Raw genomic sequence first — 21416 nt, forward strand, 5'->3', positions numbered from 1 at the left:
AGAAATGCTCAAACATGGATTTCAACAAATGTGAACACTTGAACTAAGCTTTGTACATATGGAACATTTCTGGGTTCTTTCATTTCAGCTCATGAAATTAAGTTTGCAGGTTGGATTAATACATTTGGGGATTTTAAAATTACATGCCAATAATTTCCAAATGCATTCCAATAGTCAACCACTTCAAATAAAACATCACCAAATATGTCTGAAAGTAAATTTGAACCCAGTTCTGCCTGGACCTCTGCAGCCATTTTGAATGAACTCCATACACATGGTTTAAAAAGTTTATTTTATCAAAATAAATTGTCCACTGCTCAAACCCTCCCAACAGCACCTGAAACCACGAGGGAAAACACTATTATTTTCAAAAATGTTCTTATATTAACATTAAACATTAAGAATTTAGCAGAGGGACTGAGTACCTTCAGTAGCCCCGTCGTTGAAGGGTTCCATGCTCCAGGTTTTATTTTTAGCATGGTCGTCATGGGCCATCGTCGTAAAATGACTGGTCACAGTTTGTGCGTGAGCTATGAGAGCGTTATCAGATCAGTATTCGATTTTCCACAGAGATTAGTCAAACAAAGCATAAAGTAAAATATACAATGGTGGTATGAATGCCCGGGTTAAGTCCTCAAAAATGGCTTCCCATTCCCTAATGTGCTCAGATGAAAGGGTTGGTGACAATGAGACAAGACATTACTGGTCATGAACCAGGCCTATGCTCACCAGAGGGTTGTAGAGAAGGAGAAGGACAAGAACCGACACAGCATGAGCAAACCGCAGCATCACCACACAGTTCCACCCACCTAGGACAATCACAGCAAATATTAATTAACCCTCATAGCAAGGAGTCCCTCAGAACTCAAGTCAATCACTCAGGTGAACCTACTTTTTAGTCTTTGTGTCATAGTTGCAGGACTTGGAACTTGGAGTTGGAGTGACAGTTCCCGTAGTTATTTCACAGTGCAAGTGGAGTTTCTGGAAGAAAATAAAAGTATGTTCTCTTTAAGGTGCATTACTGTAGGCCTATAGTATTAAATAAGCAAATCATGATTAGTTGTTGAGATTCACACATGAGTCAGACCTGATTGTCCAGGCCCTGGAAGATGAAAGCTCCGACAGTGAACCTCAAAGCATTGTTGGTTGTGTGTGACAGGAACTTTGACTGGACAGTATTCTTGCCATCCACCATGCATCTAGTGAAGAGAAGATTATGTACTTAAATCTAATCCCTCCAATTTGGGACAAGGTTCACTCGCTGGTTCTTATTCTCACCTTGTAAACCAGGGACTGAGTTACAAAAGACACTAGGGCTGTGTTACACAGGCAGACAGTTCTGATTTCTCTTGGTTGAGGTTTAACAGCCGTTGGCATCCAATATATTGCGTTATCACCCCCAACTGAATTATAGGTCCATTACACTGCGATACAAAATGGGAACCAAAAACACTGAATATTACCCTATTTTAACCTCATCTGAGCCTTCCCCAGGCCTACGGGCTGAGAGGACAGGACACTACACGTGTCCCCACCACCTTACTGAAGCACATGCAACGCAATGGCCTCTCCCTCTGTGCTGTCGGACATCCTATTCACAGGAATCCTCAGATTTGCTCACCCTTGACTCATTCTCTACTTCACTCCCTCAGCACTACTCTGACTAGCCACCGAACACTTGAGCCCCAGCAACATGTGCACCCTACAGTTGACCACTATCCAATGACACTACACAACCCTCTATCCCATGCCCTTCCGCACACTTCCACATCTTGGAATCTCCCTCCTACACACTGACATGACCATAAATGTTGCAGCTGAAACGGCAGTGGATTCACCACAAAAGAGCCAACAGGATAACTGATACATCCTAACGTGATCTTGTCAGGTAAAGACTGACTCAACTCAAAAGGACTGACAGTGACACACCGTGTCGCCACCGGGTCTGCGTCGCACCAAACTTCACAGGAATCGTCAACTGCCATTGCGCCACTTCTACACTTAACACTACCCCAGAAAACTCCCCCTTCAATGGTGCGCAAAGACTATACAGAGCGCCTGCTTCCTCTGATCTAAAGAAACACAATCACAAGTCCACTTCACCTACTCAAAAGCACACCCTCTTTCCCACCCATGGATCAGCCAAAAGACCTGGTTCCATCCTCTTAAAAAATATTTTAAAAATCTGTCCCACTGGACCAAAATGCATCTTTATCATAACCATGCCCTCAACACAAGGCTCATGCTCCACAAACCTTTACCCCTTCAATTTCACCTCCATAACTCGAACTGGCATCTGGCCCACTTTCAACTTGACAGTCTTCCTCAACATATCCCTTTCCCTGTTATTGCTAGAGTCAAATTCAAAACCATCCTCTGCCACCATTTGTCTTTAAAACCTTTCCTTCCAATCCTCTTCCCTTAACCAATTACGCAACTCCTGAAAATTCTCAATTTTCCCCAAACTGAAATGCCTTCAGGCTTTGGGAGACATGCTAAGCTCTGTACTCCCACTGCAAACTTCAATTTGACCAATCAGATATGTTCTGAAAAACATGTGACTGGTCTTTCAACCAATTAGTTTACAAAATAGAGTTAGACTGCCTGTGTAAACTGCCCAGCTGTGGAATCTAGCCGATTAAGAAATTAACCACCAGGAACAAGATAAATTGTAGTTCTATTACAAAGAGGTTTTACCCATAGTTGTCGACCACAGTGTATTTGAGAGTGGAGTTGGGGCTAGCAGTCACGTAACAGTTGTTAATATACACCCGCCGATGCAAAGAAATAGTGGGAACTTTGGCCTCAAAGTACATTGGTTGTCCAATGATATAGGTTGTATTTCCAGCGAGCTTGTTCCATGATTCTGAAGAGAAAGAATAGAGTTAAGGTTTTTAACAATACTGCAAGTGTATTCTGATTTGGGTGACATCTGTCAAGTCAACTCACCATCATAAGATGTGAGGGTGACGCCAACCTTTGATTTAAGGACCTTGAAGACTTTTCCCGACAAACGAGGATGAAAGCCAAACTTGTAAGAGTGGTGGATCCTGCAGAAAATGGCCATTAGTGCAGTCAGACACTCAATAATATCCAGACTAGCATACTACCTAGTATGGAGCCATGTATAGGATATGCTAGTGTGGACATTGGAACATAGCCACCAAATGTGAAATCATGATGAAGTGGTGGTTCACCGATTGTAGCGGCATTCGATGTGAACAGAGAATGGCAACTCCCTCACAATACCGCCTATGGCCTCTGGCTCGTACTTCAGCACGTTGGAGTAGGAAATATAGTCAGCGGTACACTGGAATAGGAGGGGGGAAAAAAAACCTCTAAAACCCACCAATACATCTGAACATACTCAATCACTACAGCCATGGAAATACAATCCCTTCAGACAGTCGCAATTTGACTGGATCACTCATGGCATACATTTGATGTCTGAGTGACAGGGGATTGTATTGGTAGCCAACCTTTCTATGGAAGCTACAGCTTTTGATGTTGTAGAGCATGTAGTAGTGTTCCGCGGTGGATTTGTTGACTTTGCATTTGTGGAGTTTGAGGTACTTGCAGGCGTCGGGGTTGGTGAAGGCATCCTTTCTGATTCTCACATAAATCCTGTCGAGGTGGCAAAGGACCTCAACCTTAGAGTGAACTGGAGGAGTGGTGGGTGGAGAGGCGGTGGGCAGCAGGATGTGCTTGACTGAGAGTGGCAGCGGCCTGAACTTCCCTTCAGGATTGAAGACATTCGCTTGGTCCTCAGAAGCACGAATAGGGATGTATTCTGGTAGCTTCAGATAGTCTGGCTTACGAGAATGCTCCAACATGGGAGTGGCCACGATTTGGGAACGAGATTTGACCTTGGGTTCAGAGTCGTCATCAAACCTAAATCGCTCCTTCTCATCCCACAGAACTTCCGTGTCATTCCCATCATCAACAGCTAAAGGGAAGCCCTTACCTGACAAACCATATGCAGAGGAGTAACTCAGGAGCAAAAGCACCAATTTCACCACCATCTTGCCCTTCACCACCAAATCTCTCTCTCTCAACTAATCCAGAACAGCGGCAAGGTGTATGAGAGAACCACCATTTGCTTGTGTGTTTTATATACTAGCTACAGCACCCAAGTAATTGCAACACCTGGTGCTGACTTTAATCAGTAGCAGAATCAACCAATCAGCAGTCACCAGAGCCCAGTTTTTCAAAAGTTATATGATCACAGTTTCATTTTAAAGCAGCCATAAATCACCTTGTGACGGGGAATGGAACTTTATTATGTTCAACAGGGAGGGGCAATTGAAAGTAAGATTCACAATAAAAGGTTTTATTGTTGAAACCTTTCTAGCCTGTCTATCTATGGGTGACAGGGTTGACATTATGTTTGACCCACTGACGTTTCCACCACAAAATGGGACAAAAGAGTAGAACCAGCCCACCTGCTTTTATACTATAGTTTGACTATAAGTTGTTAAATGTTTCTTCTGAAATAAATTGTTTCACTACATTGAAACGAGAGCTCAGTTCAGAGTTGACCTTAAAATGAGGGACAGATGCATATTAAATCACATTAAATGTATAATAATCTTCGGAAATTAATTTGTCAAAGCAACAAAATAACAAAGCAACAAAATAACTAGGGCTTTACAATGATGATGGACTCTTGGAGAAATGTTGGTATTAAGTGGGTTATGTTTGATATTAAGTGGGAACCAACTGAAGCTAGGACAGCAGAGTCCCTACACATCTTCCGAAAACATCTGAAACCCTACCTCCTCAAACAGTATCTTCAAATCTTTCATAGAAGTCAGAGGGTGCACAGTCTCATGTCAAAATTAGGAATTTTGGCACTTTAGCAAGTAATTATCCATATTAAATGATCCATGTGGTCTATATTAAAGGGCATTTCAATTAATATAACAGGCTTTTAAAATTCAATATTGGTGCACAATTTTCACCCTACTTAAAATATCAAACGGAAGCAAATGGCACTCATTTCGTGGAATGACCCAACTGCTGGAAGAAGTAAATCGTCAACCTTGGCTTTATACCTGTTCAGACAATACACTCCAGGTGGCAGTGTGCACCCTTTCAGTTTGTTTACCAACTCAAAGAAGTAGTAGAAGAAGATAATGGGCTACTTCAAAATGGAGATGAGATGGCCTCAATGGTGCCACAATGTTGCGTCACAGAGAGAACAAGGAGCCAGATGTTTCACCATAAAATCTTAAGCATCTGGTTGGAATTTCCGCTTGGTGGGGAGAGGAGGCCAAGTGGCCGGCAGTGGGAGCGAGATGGAACTGGGACGACATTTGGCTGATTTTCTCATCAAAGAAAAGCCCGATCTCAATACAGTTTTCTGTTCCCAAAACTATAATCTGTTATGAACAGAGTACACTACGTTTTGTAGATGTGACCCTTTGCCAAAGTTTTTTAAAATTACATTGTTTACATCGAATTTAGTTATCGCACACTTCACAGAGAAGGCGCTCTCTTCTTCTTCGTCTTCTTCGGTGGGGTTTAATGGCGGTTGATCATTCATCCAATATGTTTCATTACCGCCCCCAACTGGACTCTAGTAGAAGAAAAAAAAATAGAAATAGTGGCTTGAGGTATAAATGCACAGTGAATAACAATAACGAGTAAAAATAACATGAGTATATAGAGGGAGTACCAGTACCTAATCGATGTGCAGGGGTACGAGGTAACTGAGGTAGCTATGTACAGTTGAAGTCAGAAGTTTACACATACCTTAGCCAAATACATTTAAACTCAGTTTCTCACAATTCCTGACATTTAATCATTGTAAAAATGCCATGTTTTAGGTCAGTCAGGAACACCACTTAATTTTAAGAATGTGAAATATAAGAATAATAGCAGAGAGAATGATTCATTTCAGATTTTATTTCTTTCATCACATTCCCAGTGGGTCAGAAGTTTACATACACTCAGTTAAAATTTGGTAGCATTGCCTTTAAATTGTTTAACTTCGGTCAAATGTTTCAGGTAGCCTTCCAGGAGCTTCCCACAATAAGTTGGGTGAATTCTGGAACATACCTCCTGACAGAGCTGGTGTAACTGAGTCAGGTTTGTAGGCCTCCTTGCTCGCACACGCTTTTTCAGTTCTGCTCACAAATTTTCTGTGCGATTGAGGTCAGGGCTTTGTGATGGCCACTCCAATACCTTGACTAGGTTGTCCTTAAGCCATTTTGCCACAACTTTGGAAGTATGCTTGGGGTCAATGTCCATTTGGAAGACCCATTTGCGACCAAGCTTTAACTTCCTGACTGATGTCTTGAGATGTTGCTTCAATATATCCACATACATTTCCTACCTCATGATACCATCTATTTTGTGAAGTGCACCAGTCTCTGCTGCAGCAAAGCACCACCACAACATGATGCTGCCACCCTCGTGCTTCACGGTTGGGATGGTGTTCTTCGGCTTGCAAGCGTCTTGCTTTTTCCTCCAAACATAACGATGGTCATTATGGACAAACAGTTCTATTTTTGTTTCATCAGACCAGAGGACATTTCTCCAAAAAGTACGATCTTTGTCCCCATGTACAGTTGCAAACCGTAGTCTGACTTTTTTTATGGCAGTTTTGGAGCAGTGCCTTCTTCCTTGCTGTCGATATAGGACTCGTTTTACTGTGGATATAGATAATTTTGTACCTGTTTCCTCCAGCATCTTCACAAGGTCCTTTTCTGTTGTTCTGTGATTTATTTGCACTTTTCGCACCAAAGTACATTCATCTCGAGGAGACAACGCGTCTCCTTCCTGAGTGGTGTGACGGCTGTGTGGTCCCATGGTGTTAATACTTGCGTACTATTGTTTGTACCTTCAGGTGTTTGGAAATTGCTCCCAAGGATGAATTTTCCTGAGGTCTTGGATGATTTCTTTTGATTTTCCCATGATGTCAAGCAAAGAGGCACTGAGTTTGAAGGTAGGCCTTGAAATACATACACAGGTACACCTCCAATTGACTCAAATGATGACAATTAGCCTATCAGAAGCTTCTAAAGCCATGACATCATTTTCTGGAATTGTCAGCGGTGATGCAGGACTGAAGTCGGCGGAGGTGCATCTGCAACAGTTTCTGAAGTTCAGTTGCACCCCCTTTGCCCTCAGAACAGCCTCAATCGTCGGGGCATGGACTCTACGAGGTGTCAAAAGCGTTTCACAAGGATGCTGGCCCATGTTGACTCCAATGCTTCCCACAGTTGTGTCAAGTTGGCTGGATGTTTTCGTGACCTGATTTGTATTGCAATGGTGATCAATGTCACGGCTAAAGTGGAGGGAAAGTCCAGGAAGATGGACATTATTGTGGATGCTGGGACTAAAACATTTCTCAGGGAAGGCCGGAGCAGGGACGGATTAATGAGGGGTTTACTGGGGCTGAATTACCAACATTTAACATTTTTCACATTTTTGGCATTTAGCAGATGCTCTTTTCCAGAGCGACTTACAGTTAGTGCATTCATCTTATTAACATACAGTGACAAGAAAAAGTATGTGAACCCTTTGGAATTACCTGGATTTCTGCATAAATTGGTCATCAAATTTGAAGTGATCTTAATCACTTCTCTAAGTCACAACAATAGACAAACATAGTTTGCAAACACAGTTTGCTTAAACTAATAACACATATCTATATTGAATACATAATTAAAAAATTCACAGTGTAGGTTGGAAAAAGTATGTGAACCCCATAGGCTAATGGCTTCTCTAAAAGCTATTTCGAGTCAGAAGTCAGCTAACTTGGAGTCCAATCAATGAGACGAGATTGGAGATGTTGGTTAGAGCTGCCTTGCCCTAGAAAAAAACTCATAAAATGTGAGTTTGCTATTCACAAGAAGCATGGCCTTATGTGAGCCATGCCTCGAACAAAATAGATCTCAGAAGACCTAAGATTAAGAATTGTTGACTTGCATAAATCTGGAAAGGGTTAGCCTTGATGTTCATCAGTCCACTGTAAGACAAATCGTCTATAAATGGAGAATGTTCAGCACTGTTGCTACTCTCCCTAGGAATGGACGTCCTGCAAAGATGACTGCAAGAGCACAGTGCAGAATGCTCAATGAGGTTAAGAAGAATCGTAGAGTGTCAGCTAAAGACTTACAGAAATCTCTGGAACATACTAATATCAGTCTAAACCTTTGCACATACACTGCTGCCATCTAGTGGCCAAAATCTAAATAGCAACTTAAATGGAATAATACATTATGGCCTTTCTTTTGAATTTCAAAGATGACGGTACAAAAAAAATACAAAAGAATGGTTGTTTTTTTCTTTGTATTATCTTTTACCAGATCTAATGTGTTATATTCTCCTACATTAATTTCACATTTCCACAAACTTCAAAGTGTTTCCTTTCAAATGGTATCAAGAATATGCATATCCTTGCTTCAGGACCTGAGCTACAGGCAGTTAGATTTGCGATTGTCATTTTAGGTGAAAATTTAAAAAAAGGGGTGGATCCTTTTAAGATACTGTTTGAAGAGGTAAGGTTTCAGATGTTTTCAGGAGATGGGTAGGGACTCTGCTGTCCTAGCTTCAGTTGGTTCCACTATTCGGGGGTCAGGAAAAAAAAGAGCGTGGACTGGTCTGAGCGTATACAGTGTATTCAGAAAGTATTCAGACCCCTTCACTTTTTCCACGTTTTGTTACGTTACAGCCTTATTCTAAAATGAATTATGTTGTATTTTTTTCCTCATCAATCTACACACAATACCCCATAATATTTTTTTTTGCTAATTTATGAAACATTTTCAAACTGAAATATCACATTTACAGTAGTATTCAGACCCTTTATTCAGTACTTTATTGAAGCACCTTTGGCAGTGATTACAGCCTCGAATTTTCTTGGGTATGACGTTACAAGCTTGGCACACCTGTATTTGGGGAGTTTCTCCCATTCTTCTCTGAAGATCCTCTCAAGCTCTGTCAGGTTGGATGGGGAGCGTTGCTGCACTGCTATTTTCAGGTCTCTCCAGAGAGTTTCGATCGGGTTCAAGTCCGGGCTCTGGCTGGGCCACTCAAGGACATTGAGAGACTTGTCCTGAAGCCACTCCTGTATTGTCTTGGCTGTGTGCTTGGGGACATTGTCCTGTTGGAAGCTAAACCTTTGCCCCAGTCTGAGGTCCTGAGCGCTCTGGTGCAGGTTTTCATCAAGGTTCTCTGTATTTTGCTCCATTCATCTTTCCCTCTATCCTGACTAGTCTCCCAGTCCTTGCCACTGAAAAACATCCCCACAGCATGATGCTGCCACCACCATGCTTCACCATAAGGATGGTCCAGATGTGACGCTTGGCACTCATGCCAAATAGTTAAATCTTGATTTCATCTGACCAGAGAATCTTGTTTCTCGTGGTCAGAGTCTTTTGGTGCCTTTTGGCAAACTCCAAGCGGGTTTTGTGCCTTTTACTGAGGAGTGGCTTCTGTCTGGCTACTCTACCATAAAGGCCTGATTGGTGGAGTGATGCAGAGATGATTGTCCTTCTGGAAGGTTCTCCCATCTCCACAGAGGAACTCTGGAGCTATGTCCTTCCCCAGATCTGTGTCTCGACACAATCCTGTCTCGGAGCTCTATGGACAACTCCTTCGACCTCATGGCTTGGTTTTTGCTATGACATGCACATCAACTGTGGGACCTTATATTGACAGGTGTGTGCCTTTCCAAATCATGTCCAATCAATTGAGTTTAACACTGGTGGACTCCAAACAAGTTGTAGAAACATCTCAAGAATGATCAATGGAAACAGGATGCACCTGAGCTCAATTTCGAGTCTCATAGCAAAGGGTCTGAATACTTATGTAAATAAGGTATTTCTGCTTTTTTATTTTTTATAAATTGGCAAAAATGGCAAAAAAAAACAGTTTTTGCTTTATCATTATGGGGTATTGTGTGTAAATTGTTGAGGGGGGGAATAATTTGATCAATTTTAGAATAAGACTGAAACAAAACAAAATGTGGAAAAAGTCAAGGGGTCTGAAAACTTTCAGAATGCACTGTATACGGCTTGTTGCATCGGGGCTATAGACATATAATCCATAGAAGGATTATGGAACCTCTTACCCTGGCAACTTGACTATTCATCTCATGGGTACACTAGCAATGGCTGCCAGTCCTGACTTGAATGGGAACTGCCATCAGTGGATTATATTTCTATGGTTGGGTATAGCTGTTTGCCTTTTGCAAATTTCAAAATAGAAAACATGTACTGTTTGGAAAGAAAATTCCTACTTCTGACAAGAGAAGACTAACCTGTCTATAGAACCAATAGTAAAAAATGTTTCTCAACAACTCCCGTTATTTTGCAAACAGCAGCACTGTTTTTCAAAGTAGGTGACCTCATCTTGAGACAGGCTATTGCCAAGACTCGTGCATCGGCCATCACCGTGAGTAGTAACATATGGCTTCGTCTTCATTATTAGGTGAGTCAGTGTGCCATTGGAAATGTTATTTAGTAGCCTACTGTAGCCTATAATGTTCCCCATGTGTGAAAATCCTAAAAACACTTCAGCTCAACTGTAGCCTACGCCACATCGCAAATGTTGTTATAGTTTTATTATAAAGGGGATATTTCTTCAACAGTAATTGTACTGCGCATCGAATTGCATCTTGGTGCATGGATTTATATACAGTACGAGAAGAAGAAGAAGTCTTGGCCAAAGCATCCATGGAATTGTTGCTTGAATCTGAAAGTACGGCAAGTGAAGTGTGTGACAATGAGTGGAACATGGTGAAATCAAAGAATGGAAACAAAACTAGCTATTCAAATGAACTTGTATCTGTCGCATACACATATTTAGCAGTTGTTATTGTGGATGTAGCGAAATGATTGTGTTCCTAGCTCCAACAGTGCAGTAATATCTTACAATACAAATACACGACAATAAACACAAATCTAAAAAGTTAAAGAATGGAATTAAGAAATATTTAAATATTAGGACTACCAATAAATACATGATGGGATGTATAAATATTATGGACAGTATATGAATAGAATATGCAGTATACATGGGATAGAATAGTATATGTACAATAGTTGAATAGGATAGAAAAGCAGGGTGATTTTGTTTAGTTTTTAAAAAAAAGTGATAGTTTGTATGATTTTTTTCACCCCACTTTGTTTCCTTTTAGGGATCCTTATTATCCACCCGCACAGTAGGTAGCTTTATGCAAATCAAATAGTTGCGAATGCCAGAGAAGAAGAAGAAAAAAAAGAAAAAGAAGAAGAAGAAAACCGGCAAACTGGGTGTAAGGATATATAAGTTATCCTGAAGGAACTTTTGTGCCGAATACATTACGTTGTTACAGGTGTCAAGCATATGGGCATGTGGCTGCAGTGTGTAGGAGGGAGGTTCCTAGGTGTGAGAAGTGACCAGAAGGGCATGAGACAAAGGAATGTGTAGCATTGGAGAACGTAGTGGTACACTTGAAGTAGGAAGTTTACATACACTTAGGTTGGAGTAATTAAAACTTGTTTTTCAACCACTCCACAAATTTCTTGTTAACAAACTATAATTTTGGAAAGTCGGTTAGGACATCTACTTTGTGCATGACATAAGTCTTTTTTCCAACAATTGTTTACCAACAATTGTTTACATTTATTTCAAAACTCACTGTATCACAATTCCAGTGGGTCACACTAAATTGACTGTGCCTTTAAACAACTTGGAAAATTCCAGAAAATTATGTCATGGCTTTAGAAGCTTCTGATTGGCTAATTGACATAATTTGAGTCAATAGGAGGTGTACCTGTGGATGAATTTCAAGGCCTACCTTCAAAACCAACTTATTGTGGGAAGCTCCTGGAAGGCTACCTGAAACATTTGACCCAAATTAAACAATTTAAAGGCAATGCTACCAAATTCTAATTGAGTGTATGTAAACTTCTGACCCACTGGGAATGTGATGAAATAAATAAACACTGAAATAAATCATTCTCTCAACTCTTATTCTGACATTTCACATTCTTAAAATAAAGTGGTGATCCTAACTGACCTATGGCATTTTTACAAGGATTAAATGTCAGCAATTGTGAGAATCTGAGTTTAAATGTATTTGGCTAAGTTGTATGTAAACTTCCAACTTCAACTGTATGTGTTAATTGTAGGGGTGCGCATGGGGCTGGGGATCAGAAATGTCTCGTGCGAGGCAGGTTGAGGTTTCCAGGGTTAGAGTAATGCAGAAGTTGTCATATGCTGAGCTAGTGAAGAAAGTAGAGGAAGATGGGTCAAGAGGGAGGGATCATGAGAGGAGTGCTGAGAGTAGTAGATCTGTACCAGTACAGAGGGATAGGCCAACAAGTGATATATGTTTTAGTAAGATTGGATCTTTATCATTTATAACAATGGTTATCAACTGTTCTGCAGGGATGGAACGAAAGTCGCAGAAAAAAATTGGTTGTTGAAGTATTTGGGTGTGCGAGACTTGACATCTGAAGAGTTACAGGGTGTGTTAAGTGGTGGTGTCCCATCCTTTCAGGTTATTGGCCTGAGGTAGGACTAAATATATTTAAATAGTGGAGTAGGGTGGTGTCATGGCTAGGGCCATTCCCCCCAGAAATGTCTGGGAACTTGCAGGTGCCTTGGTGGAAGAGTGGGGTAACATCTCACAGCAAGAACTGGCAAATCTGGTGCAGTCCATGAGGAGGAGATGCGCTGCAGTACTTAATGTAGCTGGTGGCCACACCAGATACTGACTGTTACTTTTTATTTTTACCCTCCCTTTGTTCAAGGACACATTATTCCATTAAAGTTAGTCACATATATGTGGAACTTGTTCGGTTTATGTCTCAGTTGTTGAATATTGTTATGTTCATACAAATATTTATTAAGTTTGCTGAAAATAAACGCAGTTGACAGTGAGAGGACGCTTCTTTTTTTGCTGGAGTTTTTTTGCTGGAGAACTCAGGTGGCGGTAATGCAACATATATTGGATGCCAAGCGCTATTAAACTTCATCGAAGAAGAAGAGGCACCGGCAAACCGGATGTTGATGCTGGCAAAAGCACAATCTTGGGTGATGTTATTTGCATTGCTTAGTTACTGACGCGCACACGAAGGCAACTAATTGTTATTTATGGACTCTTAAATAAAGTACAATTTTCGTTTTGAATTAACATTTCAAAAACAATGTTTTACCTTGTAGAGGACATTTGGTTTTGGAGGCAGAATGGCCCAGATTAATTAATGTTTTCGTAACCAAGTTTAGGTAGCTAACGTTAGCACGGGGTATTTTTCTTTCACATAAGTTACTAACGTTAGATAGCTAACTAACGTTAGCTAGGTAATGGATTTTCAAAGAAAACATGATGGAATTGGAGATAATTCGTGGTCAACGCTCATTGTAAATTTTGTAGCTAGTTGTGTGCGACACTGCTAGCTAGTAACCTTCATTTATCTGTGGCTAACAGCATCTTTAGCTAGTAAACAACATCGTTCGCCCTTAAGTGTTCGACAAGGCATTCCACACACAACTTCTCCCACCCGCAGTCGAGGATCTCCAAAACTCGGTCTTAACTTGATACCAATGCGTGGGATGATGGCTACACAGGGCAGCCCTGTCAAGAGTTACGACTACCTCCTGAAATTCTTGCTGGTTGGAGACAGTGATGTGGGGAAAGGAGAGATCCTAGACAGTCTGCAGGACGGATCAGCAGAGTCTCCCTATCCCTACAGCAGTGGTGAGTGTATGTAACTAGTTAGAATACATCAAGTGTATACATTATATGAAGTATAAACATACTAGTCAGTGTTTATTTTTTACTCTGGAATCAAACTGGCCATTTGCCATTGTACTCTCCATCCTAAGCTATCAATCTTGTTGATGAAAAATCAATCCCATGTAGTTTAAGGTTGGGCTGGCTGTCTGCTATAATTATGTTTGTTTTCACAGGGATTGACTACAAGACTACCACAATCCTGTTGGATGGGAGAAGAGTCAAGTTAGAGTTGTGGTACATGTAGAAAATACTTGTCTAATACTTGTAGAAAACTCATTGACAGAAAGCTAAATGGAATCTAACAGGGTCATTCTTTGTTCAACAGGGATACGTCTGGACAGGGTCGATTCTGCACAATCTTCCGGTCATATTCACGTGGGGCACAGGTGGGTTAGACCCCTTAATTCCAAATGCTTCAGGTTCTAGGCTATATCATCTGTGTATTCAGGGACAAGTGGGCTGTTTACTGATTAAAGATGTATTGCTTGTTCATGTCCCCCCACTCCCCCAACCCACAGGGAATCCTGCTAGTTTATGATATCACAAATGGCTGGTCGTTTGATGGCATTGACCGCTGGATCCGGGAGATCGATGAGGTAAGCTAGTTTGCTGACTGATAATTTAACACTGCACGTCTGACGATGTGACTCAAGTCTTCATTCTAAACAGCATATCTGCCTCATCATGCTGCAGTAATAGCTCAAATGAAATCCACCATACCGGTTTGTAGATGGTAGAATCACTAGCCATGTAGAGCTATTGCCAGGCGGGCAGGCTGTAGTCTGAGGATCTGCTGTTGTTATCAAAAGACTCCCCTCTGGCAAACGGTTTAGGTCAGTCACGACCAAAACATCCCACAACCTGAATAGCTTTTCCCTCTGTGCTGTGGCCTTCACCAATTGGCCACTGGTACACATTTTATCTTCCCGCTCATAGACTTTACACTCTGCACTATTGTGGCAGCAGGTAGCCTAGTGGTTAGAGCGTTAGGCCAGTAACTGAAAGGTTGCTAGATCGAACTCCCGAGCTGACAAGGTACAAATCTGTCATTCTGCCCTTGAACAAGGCAGTTAACCCACTGTTCCTAGGCCGTCATTGTAAATAAGAATTTGTTCTTAACTGACTTGCCTAGTTAAATATAGGATAAATACAAACAAACAAAATCTGCCAGGTTTCAAACTCAGCACTTTTTGGAGATATTTCCCATTTTTACTTCAAAATAGGTTGTCCATGTGAATCGTGTAGTTCCGGGGAAAAAATGGAGGAGAGGCCGAAAATATCTTCTCCCTGTGTGATCAGTAAATGATGGTGCGTTTCTCATTTAGAAATGAATGACTGAGCACAGAATGCTTCCTTACGCGTCCTACAAATAGAATATTAAACAGAGTTAAGAGTGTGACGTCATATCAGAATGAGTACTTCACCCAATGTCACGTGCGACAGCTGTGAGCAGCAAGCCACATCCCCTAACCAGCCATTAGCTCCTCTCCATCTGTTCTCCATCAGTTTATAAATGTTATTAAGCTGTGATGGCGAGCTGGGGTGTGCAGACAGTGATGCGGTTTGTTGTTACATTTGTTTAGTTATTGGAGCGGCATGGTTTAATTTCTCCAGTAAGAACAAGCAGGGCCAGTCTGACTAGGCTTCTCTGTCACGCAGCCTCTTGAGTACCACTGCCAGAGAGGAAAAACAGAGCAAAGTGACAGTCATGCTTGCGTCTTTACAACACTGAAAGCCACTCAAAAGTTATGCCCCATGTTACTGGAGCTACCTTCTCCCCTCTCCCGTGAATTGGTGCACATTTTTATATAATATTTCCAACCTTTGTAGCCGGCCGTTTTAAACTACTCGCGGCCGCAAGTTTTTGGTTTGATAACAAACAACCTTGTTTAGCCATGCTACCTGGCTGGCTAGCTAGCATCATGGTACCTTGTCTGTGCACACATTTGGATGGCACCGGAAAAAGGGATAGATAGTCCTCTCAAAGAGATGCTTCAAAGGTAGCATGCATATGCCTGATAAATGTATTCTAAGCTAAATCAGAATCTAAAATCTATTTTTTCTTCTTCTGGTTTTTCTGTTCCTTAAATTCTGTTTGGTGCCTAACTTTTGGTGTGTGTGAAGAGTAGTCTAAAGATGGTTTCATATAGGCCTAGTAGCAGCACCATTTCACCAAGAGAAATTCCTGGACATGCAAATGTATTTACAGAATAAAGGTGATTTCTGCTCTTCCTGTTTCCTTTCCTGCTTTGAGAAGGCCGGTGTGTTTCCTGTTCGAACAGGGTGTGATTTGATTCAAGGAATCGTAAACAAGATGGGAGTTGTTAACAAAACAACCCCTTCTCTCAATATCATCCTCCTATTGCTTTCTCTCCTTTCCCCCAGCATGCTCCGGGGGTGCCCCGCATCCTAGTTGGCAACCGGCTCCACCTGGCCTATAAGAGGCAGGTGCCCACGGAGCAGGCCCGCGCCTACGCCGAGAAGAATGGCATGACCTTCTTTGAGGTCAGCCCTCTGTGCAACTTCAACGTCATCGAGTCGTTCACGGAGCTGTCGCGCATCGTGCTGATGAGGCACGGCATGGAGAAGTTCTGGAGACCAAATCGAGGTGAGGAGACAAGGGAAGACTAAAGTTACAGCCACTGTAGGGTCTTGGGTTGGGAAGTCTTAGGGTGCATTAAAACAATGGGAAAGGTCAAAGGTTATTGTTGGTGTGAGGAAACTTGGGCTTGTTTGTTATTTTATGTTGCTACCCTTCAATTCTTTGATTTGATTGATATATGGAATATATCTAAACTCAGCAAAAAAAGAAACATCCCTTTTTCAGGACCCTGTCTTTCAAAGATCATTAAGCAATTAAGGTCACAGTTATGAAAACGTGGGACACTAAAGAGGCCTTTCTACTGACTCTGAAAAACACCAAAAGTAAGATGCCCAGGGTCCCTGCTCATCTGCGTGAACGTGCCTTAGGCATGCTGCAAATGTAGGCATGAGGACTACAGATGTAGCCAGGGCAATAAATTACAATGTCCGTACTGTGAGACTCCTAAGACAGCGCTACAGGGAGACAGGATGGACAGCTGATCGTCCTCGCAGTGGCAGACCACATGTAACAACACCTGAACGGGATCTGTACATCTGTACATCAAACCTGCGGGACAGGTACAGGATGGCAACAACTGCCCGAGGTACACCAGGAACACACAATCCCTCCATCAGGGCTCAGACTGTCTGTAGTAGCGTGAGAGAGGTAGGACTGAGGGCTTGTAGGCCTGTTATAAGGCAGTTCCTCACCAGACATCACCGGCAACAACGTCACTTATGGACACAAACCCATCGTCACTGGACCAGACAGGACTGGCAAAAAGTGCTCTTCACTGACGAATCGCGGTTTTGTCTCACCAGGAGTGATGATCAGATTCGCGTTTAGTCGAAGGAATGAGCGTTACACCGAAACCTGTACTCTGGAGTGGGATCGATTTGGAGGTGGAGGGTCCGTCATGGACTGGGGCGGTGTGTCACAGCATCATCGGACTGAGCTTGTTGTCATTGCAGGCAATCTCAACGCTGTGCGTTACAGGGAAACATCCTCCTCCCTCATGTCGTACCCTTCCTGCAGGCTCATCCTGACATTACCCTCCAGCATGACAATGTCACCAGCCATACTGCTCGTTCTGTGCGTGAATCCTTGCAAGACAGGAATGTCAGTGTTCTGCCAGCGAAGAGCCCGGATCTCAATCCCATTGAGCATGTCTGGGACCTGTTGGATCAGAGGGTGATGGCTAGGGCCATTCCCTCCAGAAATGTCAGGGAACTTGCAGGTGCCTTGGTGGAAGAGTTGGGTAACATCTCACTGCAAGAACGGGCAAATCTGGTGCAGTCCATGAGGAGATGCACTGCAGTACTTAATGCAGCTGGTGGCCACACCAGATACTGACTGTTACTTTTGATTTTGACCCCCCCTTTGTTCAGGGACACATTATTCCATTTCTGTTAGTCACATATCTGTGGAACTTGTTCAGTTCAGCTGTTGAATCTTATTTTCATACAAATATTTACACATGTTAACTTTGCTGAAAATAAACGCAGTTGACAGTGAGAGGACGTTTCTTTTTTTGCTGAGTTTATTTGGAATAATGAAAGGGGGTTGTCTCTTGCTTGCTGGGTTCTCATTTGATGGGTCAAAGTGCACTGGGCTCTCCTCGTCATTTACGCAACAGCAGCTGTCCCGCCTGCAAAATAAATCAGCAACACAACTAGATTGTTGTCATGTCCTATGCTATACAGTTATAGAATGTAATACAACATGACTATGTCCTTCCCTGTCCATCCCCCTCCCCACCAGTGTTCAGCCTCCAGGACCTGTGTTGCCGCTCCATCGTCTCATGCACCCCCGTCCACCTCATTGACAAGCTGCCTCTCCCGGTGGCCATCAAGTCCCACCTCAAGTCCTTCTCCATGGCCAACGGAATGAATGCTGTCATGATGCATGGACGCTCCTACTCCGTGGCCACCAATGCGGCGGGCGGCGGCGTGAGCGGCAACAACAGCAGCAGCAAGGGAAACCGTCTCAAACGCTCCAAGTCCTTTAAACCGCCATCGAGACCCCCCAAGACTAGTAGCAGCAAAAGTAACTGTAACATCACCTAGTGAGGGGCGAGGGAGGAACTTCTGAGGCCTCCCATTGGGCCTAATGCTATCGCTGTATGGGGCGCTCAGGGTTCCCAATTTGGAGATGCATAAACGCACAACAGGAACTGTAAGAGCTGTGAGGGAGTCCAATATGGCTTTCACTCTTTCATAGTCCCCTATCGCCATCTTGTGGGTCGCTGTTAATACCCACAGCTACCACCCACTGTGACCAGTAGAGATCGCTAGCTTGTAGTCCTAAAACCCGGAAGTGAGTTACCTCTGGTTCGTTCAGCCTTTCCTATGGGGAAAGAATGGGGTTTTGGGATAAACACTGAAAATAAGGTCAGGGGTTAACAGAGGCTTAGGAGATCTTATACAGTACACTTTGTTCTATGAGAAAATATCAGTCAGTTAACATGACCTTTATTCATGTGCTTTTTTTATTACATAAATGCTTCAAAATTCACAAAGTGACGTTAGCTGATGAAGATGATCTCCTAGAACAAAACGTACAAGATCTCCTAACTCTGTGTTTACCACAGACCTTATTTTCAGTGTTTAACTAAAAACGACAGTCATTTTCCCCATAGGCTTTGTTCATCGAACCGTGGCGGAGTTAGTGCCTACAAAAAGACATGACTATTTCTCTCCATACAGCCTCTTGGACTTCAAGCTGTGACTTCATCACTCACCTTACTGTCAACACTACAAGAGAGTATGAGGACTCTGAACAGATTCACTGGGTATATTTAAGTCAAGACTTATTGTACATACGTGGTAATAGGTCGGCTTGTTTTCCAGCAGATTTTTTTTGCACTGACCTCTTACGTGATTTGTCTTTAATGTTTTGGGAGTTTGTGTTTGGGATTGTGTTATTATGCCTGTCCGTTGACTTTGTCTCTCTTCAATACTTATAGCCTATGTCTGGGTTGTGTTCATTAGGGCATGCGATGGAAAACGTTTTGCAGCGGAAACCGAAAATTTGAGAGTTTTTTTTTCTTGAACAAGCTCATGTTGTCCTTTCTTGTTTCTTTTCTATTTTTATTTGCTGCTTTCTGAACCCTGGTTTGATATGGCTCAGAAACACATTGAGTGATTATTCTTTCCAAATCTCACACAGATTTGCCAACATAGATAATGTAAAATATTGAAACTGCAGCTAATTTTTTTAATTAGCTGCACTCTGGCAAAGTATTTGTGTGTGTCTGTTTTAATGATTTTATTAGGAAGGTTAGTTAGTTAAGAACAAATTCTTATTTTCAATGACAGCCTAGGAACAGTGGGTTAACTGCCTTGTTCAGGGGTCGAACGACAGATTTGACCTTGTCAGCTTGGGGATTCGATCTTGCAACCTTTCGGTTACTAGTCCAACGCTCTAACCACTAGGCTACCTGCCGATCATCCATCTGTTGGACTTCTTCTGTGTGTTGCTCTGTCTGTTGACTTGGGTCCTTGTCCTGTTTGGCACCAGAATGTATAACACCAGTCTGGTCTGTGCTCATATGATTGATTTAAAAGCAAATGGGGTCATAACAACTAAGCGTGAGGCTCTACTTCTATGCTGTTATTGTCCCTTGGCTACCAGGCTGTGAACAGTGTGAAGTGGACACAGATACTGTGTGAGAGTGAAGTCTTGCATCATGATCATCTCCATATCTGCTGTGCTGCTTGTGACAATGTCATTTATCTGAGTCTACCTTTTAATGCTGATCAGAGAGCCAATGGTGTGTTGATCTGAGTTGGTTTGCTCATTCATGGCCCTTTGCCCTGAGTGACCCTGTGAGTAACCAATATGTGCCTGGCTTTTTACCGGTATCATGATTTAACTTGAAGTATCAGTAGGATTTTTGGGGGATGCCGCAAAGGGCTAAAATATCTTTCATCTGAATCACTTTGAGGAGTGGTTATGTTAACTTGTGACTTACTAACTTTGGACTCCAGTAAACTTAAAGTTATCCACATAAAGCAAATTCCATACAGGCTTAATAAAAAAAAGTTAATATTCACAATTTTATTTATACCCATTTGTTTGTAAATAATATTCTGTTTTTTGTTGTCTTATATTTTTGTAAAGGACAAAATTCTTAGAATGTATTTACACTGAGACATTCCCTATGCTCACTGCAAGAGAGATGAAAACCAATGCATGACATTTCTCTCTGTTTCTACGCCCTTTTATTAAATAAAAGGTCAAGGAAAAGCATCATTATTCAGGGTATTATAAGCACTACCTGTATGTGGTATAAGCTGCTGAGTTGATTGTAAGGATGATGAACGGTTTTGCAAATAAATGTGGCTGCATAGTTGCCATGGAAATTAAACTGGTGTACCTTTTTACTCAAAATGATTTATTACTGAGTAACTGTATTGTATTGTATACTTTTGATTAGTTGATTAAGTTGTGCATATTTGTGTATATTTAGTACTTACCCTACTCTTCCTGGGAAACAAACAAAACACAACAAATAATATACACTGCTCAAAAAAATAAAGGGAACACTAAAATAACACATCCTAGTTCTGAATGAATGAAATATTCTTATTAAATACTTTTCTTTACATAGTTGAATGTGCTGACAACAAAATCACACAAATTATCAATGGAAATCAAATTTATCAACCCATAGAGGTCTGGATTTGGAGTCACACTCAAAATTAAAGTGGAAAACCACACTACAGGCTGATCCAACTTTGATGTAATGTCCTTAAAACAAGTCAAAATGAGGCTCAGTAGTGTGTGTGGCCTCCACGTGCCTGTATGACCTCCCTACAACGCCTGGGCATGCTCCTGATGAGGTGGCGGATGGTCTCCTGAGGGATCTCCTCCCAGACCTGGACTAAAGCATCCGCCAACTCCTGGACAGTCTGTGGTGCAACGTGGCGTTGGTGGATGGAGCAAGACATGATGTGCTCAATTGGATTCAGGTCTGGGGAACGGGCGGGCCAGTCCATAGCATCAATACCTTCCTCTTGCAGGAACTGCTGACACTCCAGCCACATGAGGTCTAGCATTGTCTTGCATTAGGAGGAACCCAGGGCCAACCGCACC

At 42.1% G+C, this 21416-nt stretch overlaps 2 protein-coding genes across 2 annotated transcripts; one reads left to right on the top strand and one right to left on the bottom strand.

Moving 5' to 3' along the window:
* Nucleotides 1-273: 273 nt before the first annotated feature.
* Nucleotides 274-4099, bottom strand: LOC109880318 (zona pellucida sperm-binding protein 3-like). The gene is made up of 9 exons (XM_020472530.2): nt 3480-4099; nt 3198-3310; nt 2950-3050; nt 2698-2866; nt 1088-1199; nt 893-981; nt 730-809; nt 426-530; nt 274-337 (listed from the first exon to the last, which is right to left on the bottom strand). Exons 1-9 carry the CDS (start codon nt 4020-4022, stop codon nt 318-320), a joined length of 1332 nt encoding a protein of 443 aa, XP_020328119.1. The 5' UTR covers nt 4023-4099; the 3' UTR covers nt 274-317.
* An 8898-nt stretch (nt 4100-12997) lies between these two features.
* LOC109887872 (ras-related protein Rab-40C-like) lies at nt 12998-20688 on the top strand. The gene is made up of 6 exons (XM_031799460.1): nt 12998-13696; nt 13909-13969; nt 14061-14121; nt 14254-14331; nt 16121-16343; nt 18081-20688. Exons 1-6 carry the CDS (start codon nt 13543-13545, stop codon nt 18383-18385), a joined length of 882 nt encoding a protein of 293 aa, XP_031655320.1. The 5' UTR covers nt 12998-13542; the 3' UTR covers nt 18386-20688.
* Nucleotides 20689-21416: the final 728 nt, after the last annotated feature.

The sequence above is a fragment of the Oncorhynchus kisutch genome, linkage group LG20 (assembly GCF_002021735.2).
Source record: "Oncorhynchus kisutch isolate 150728-3 linkage group LG20, Okis_V2, whole genome shotgun sequence".
Lineage (NCBI taxonomy): Eukaryota > Metazoa > Chordata > Actinopteri > Salmoniformes > Salmonidae > Oncorhynchus > Oncorhynchus kisutch.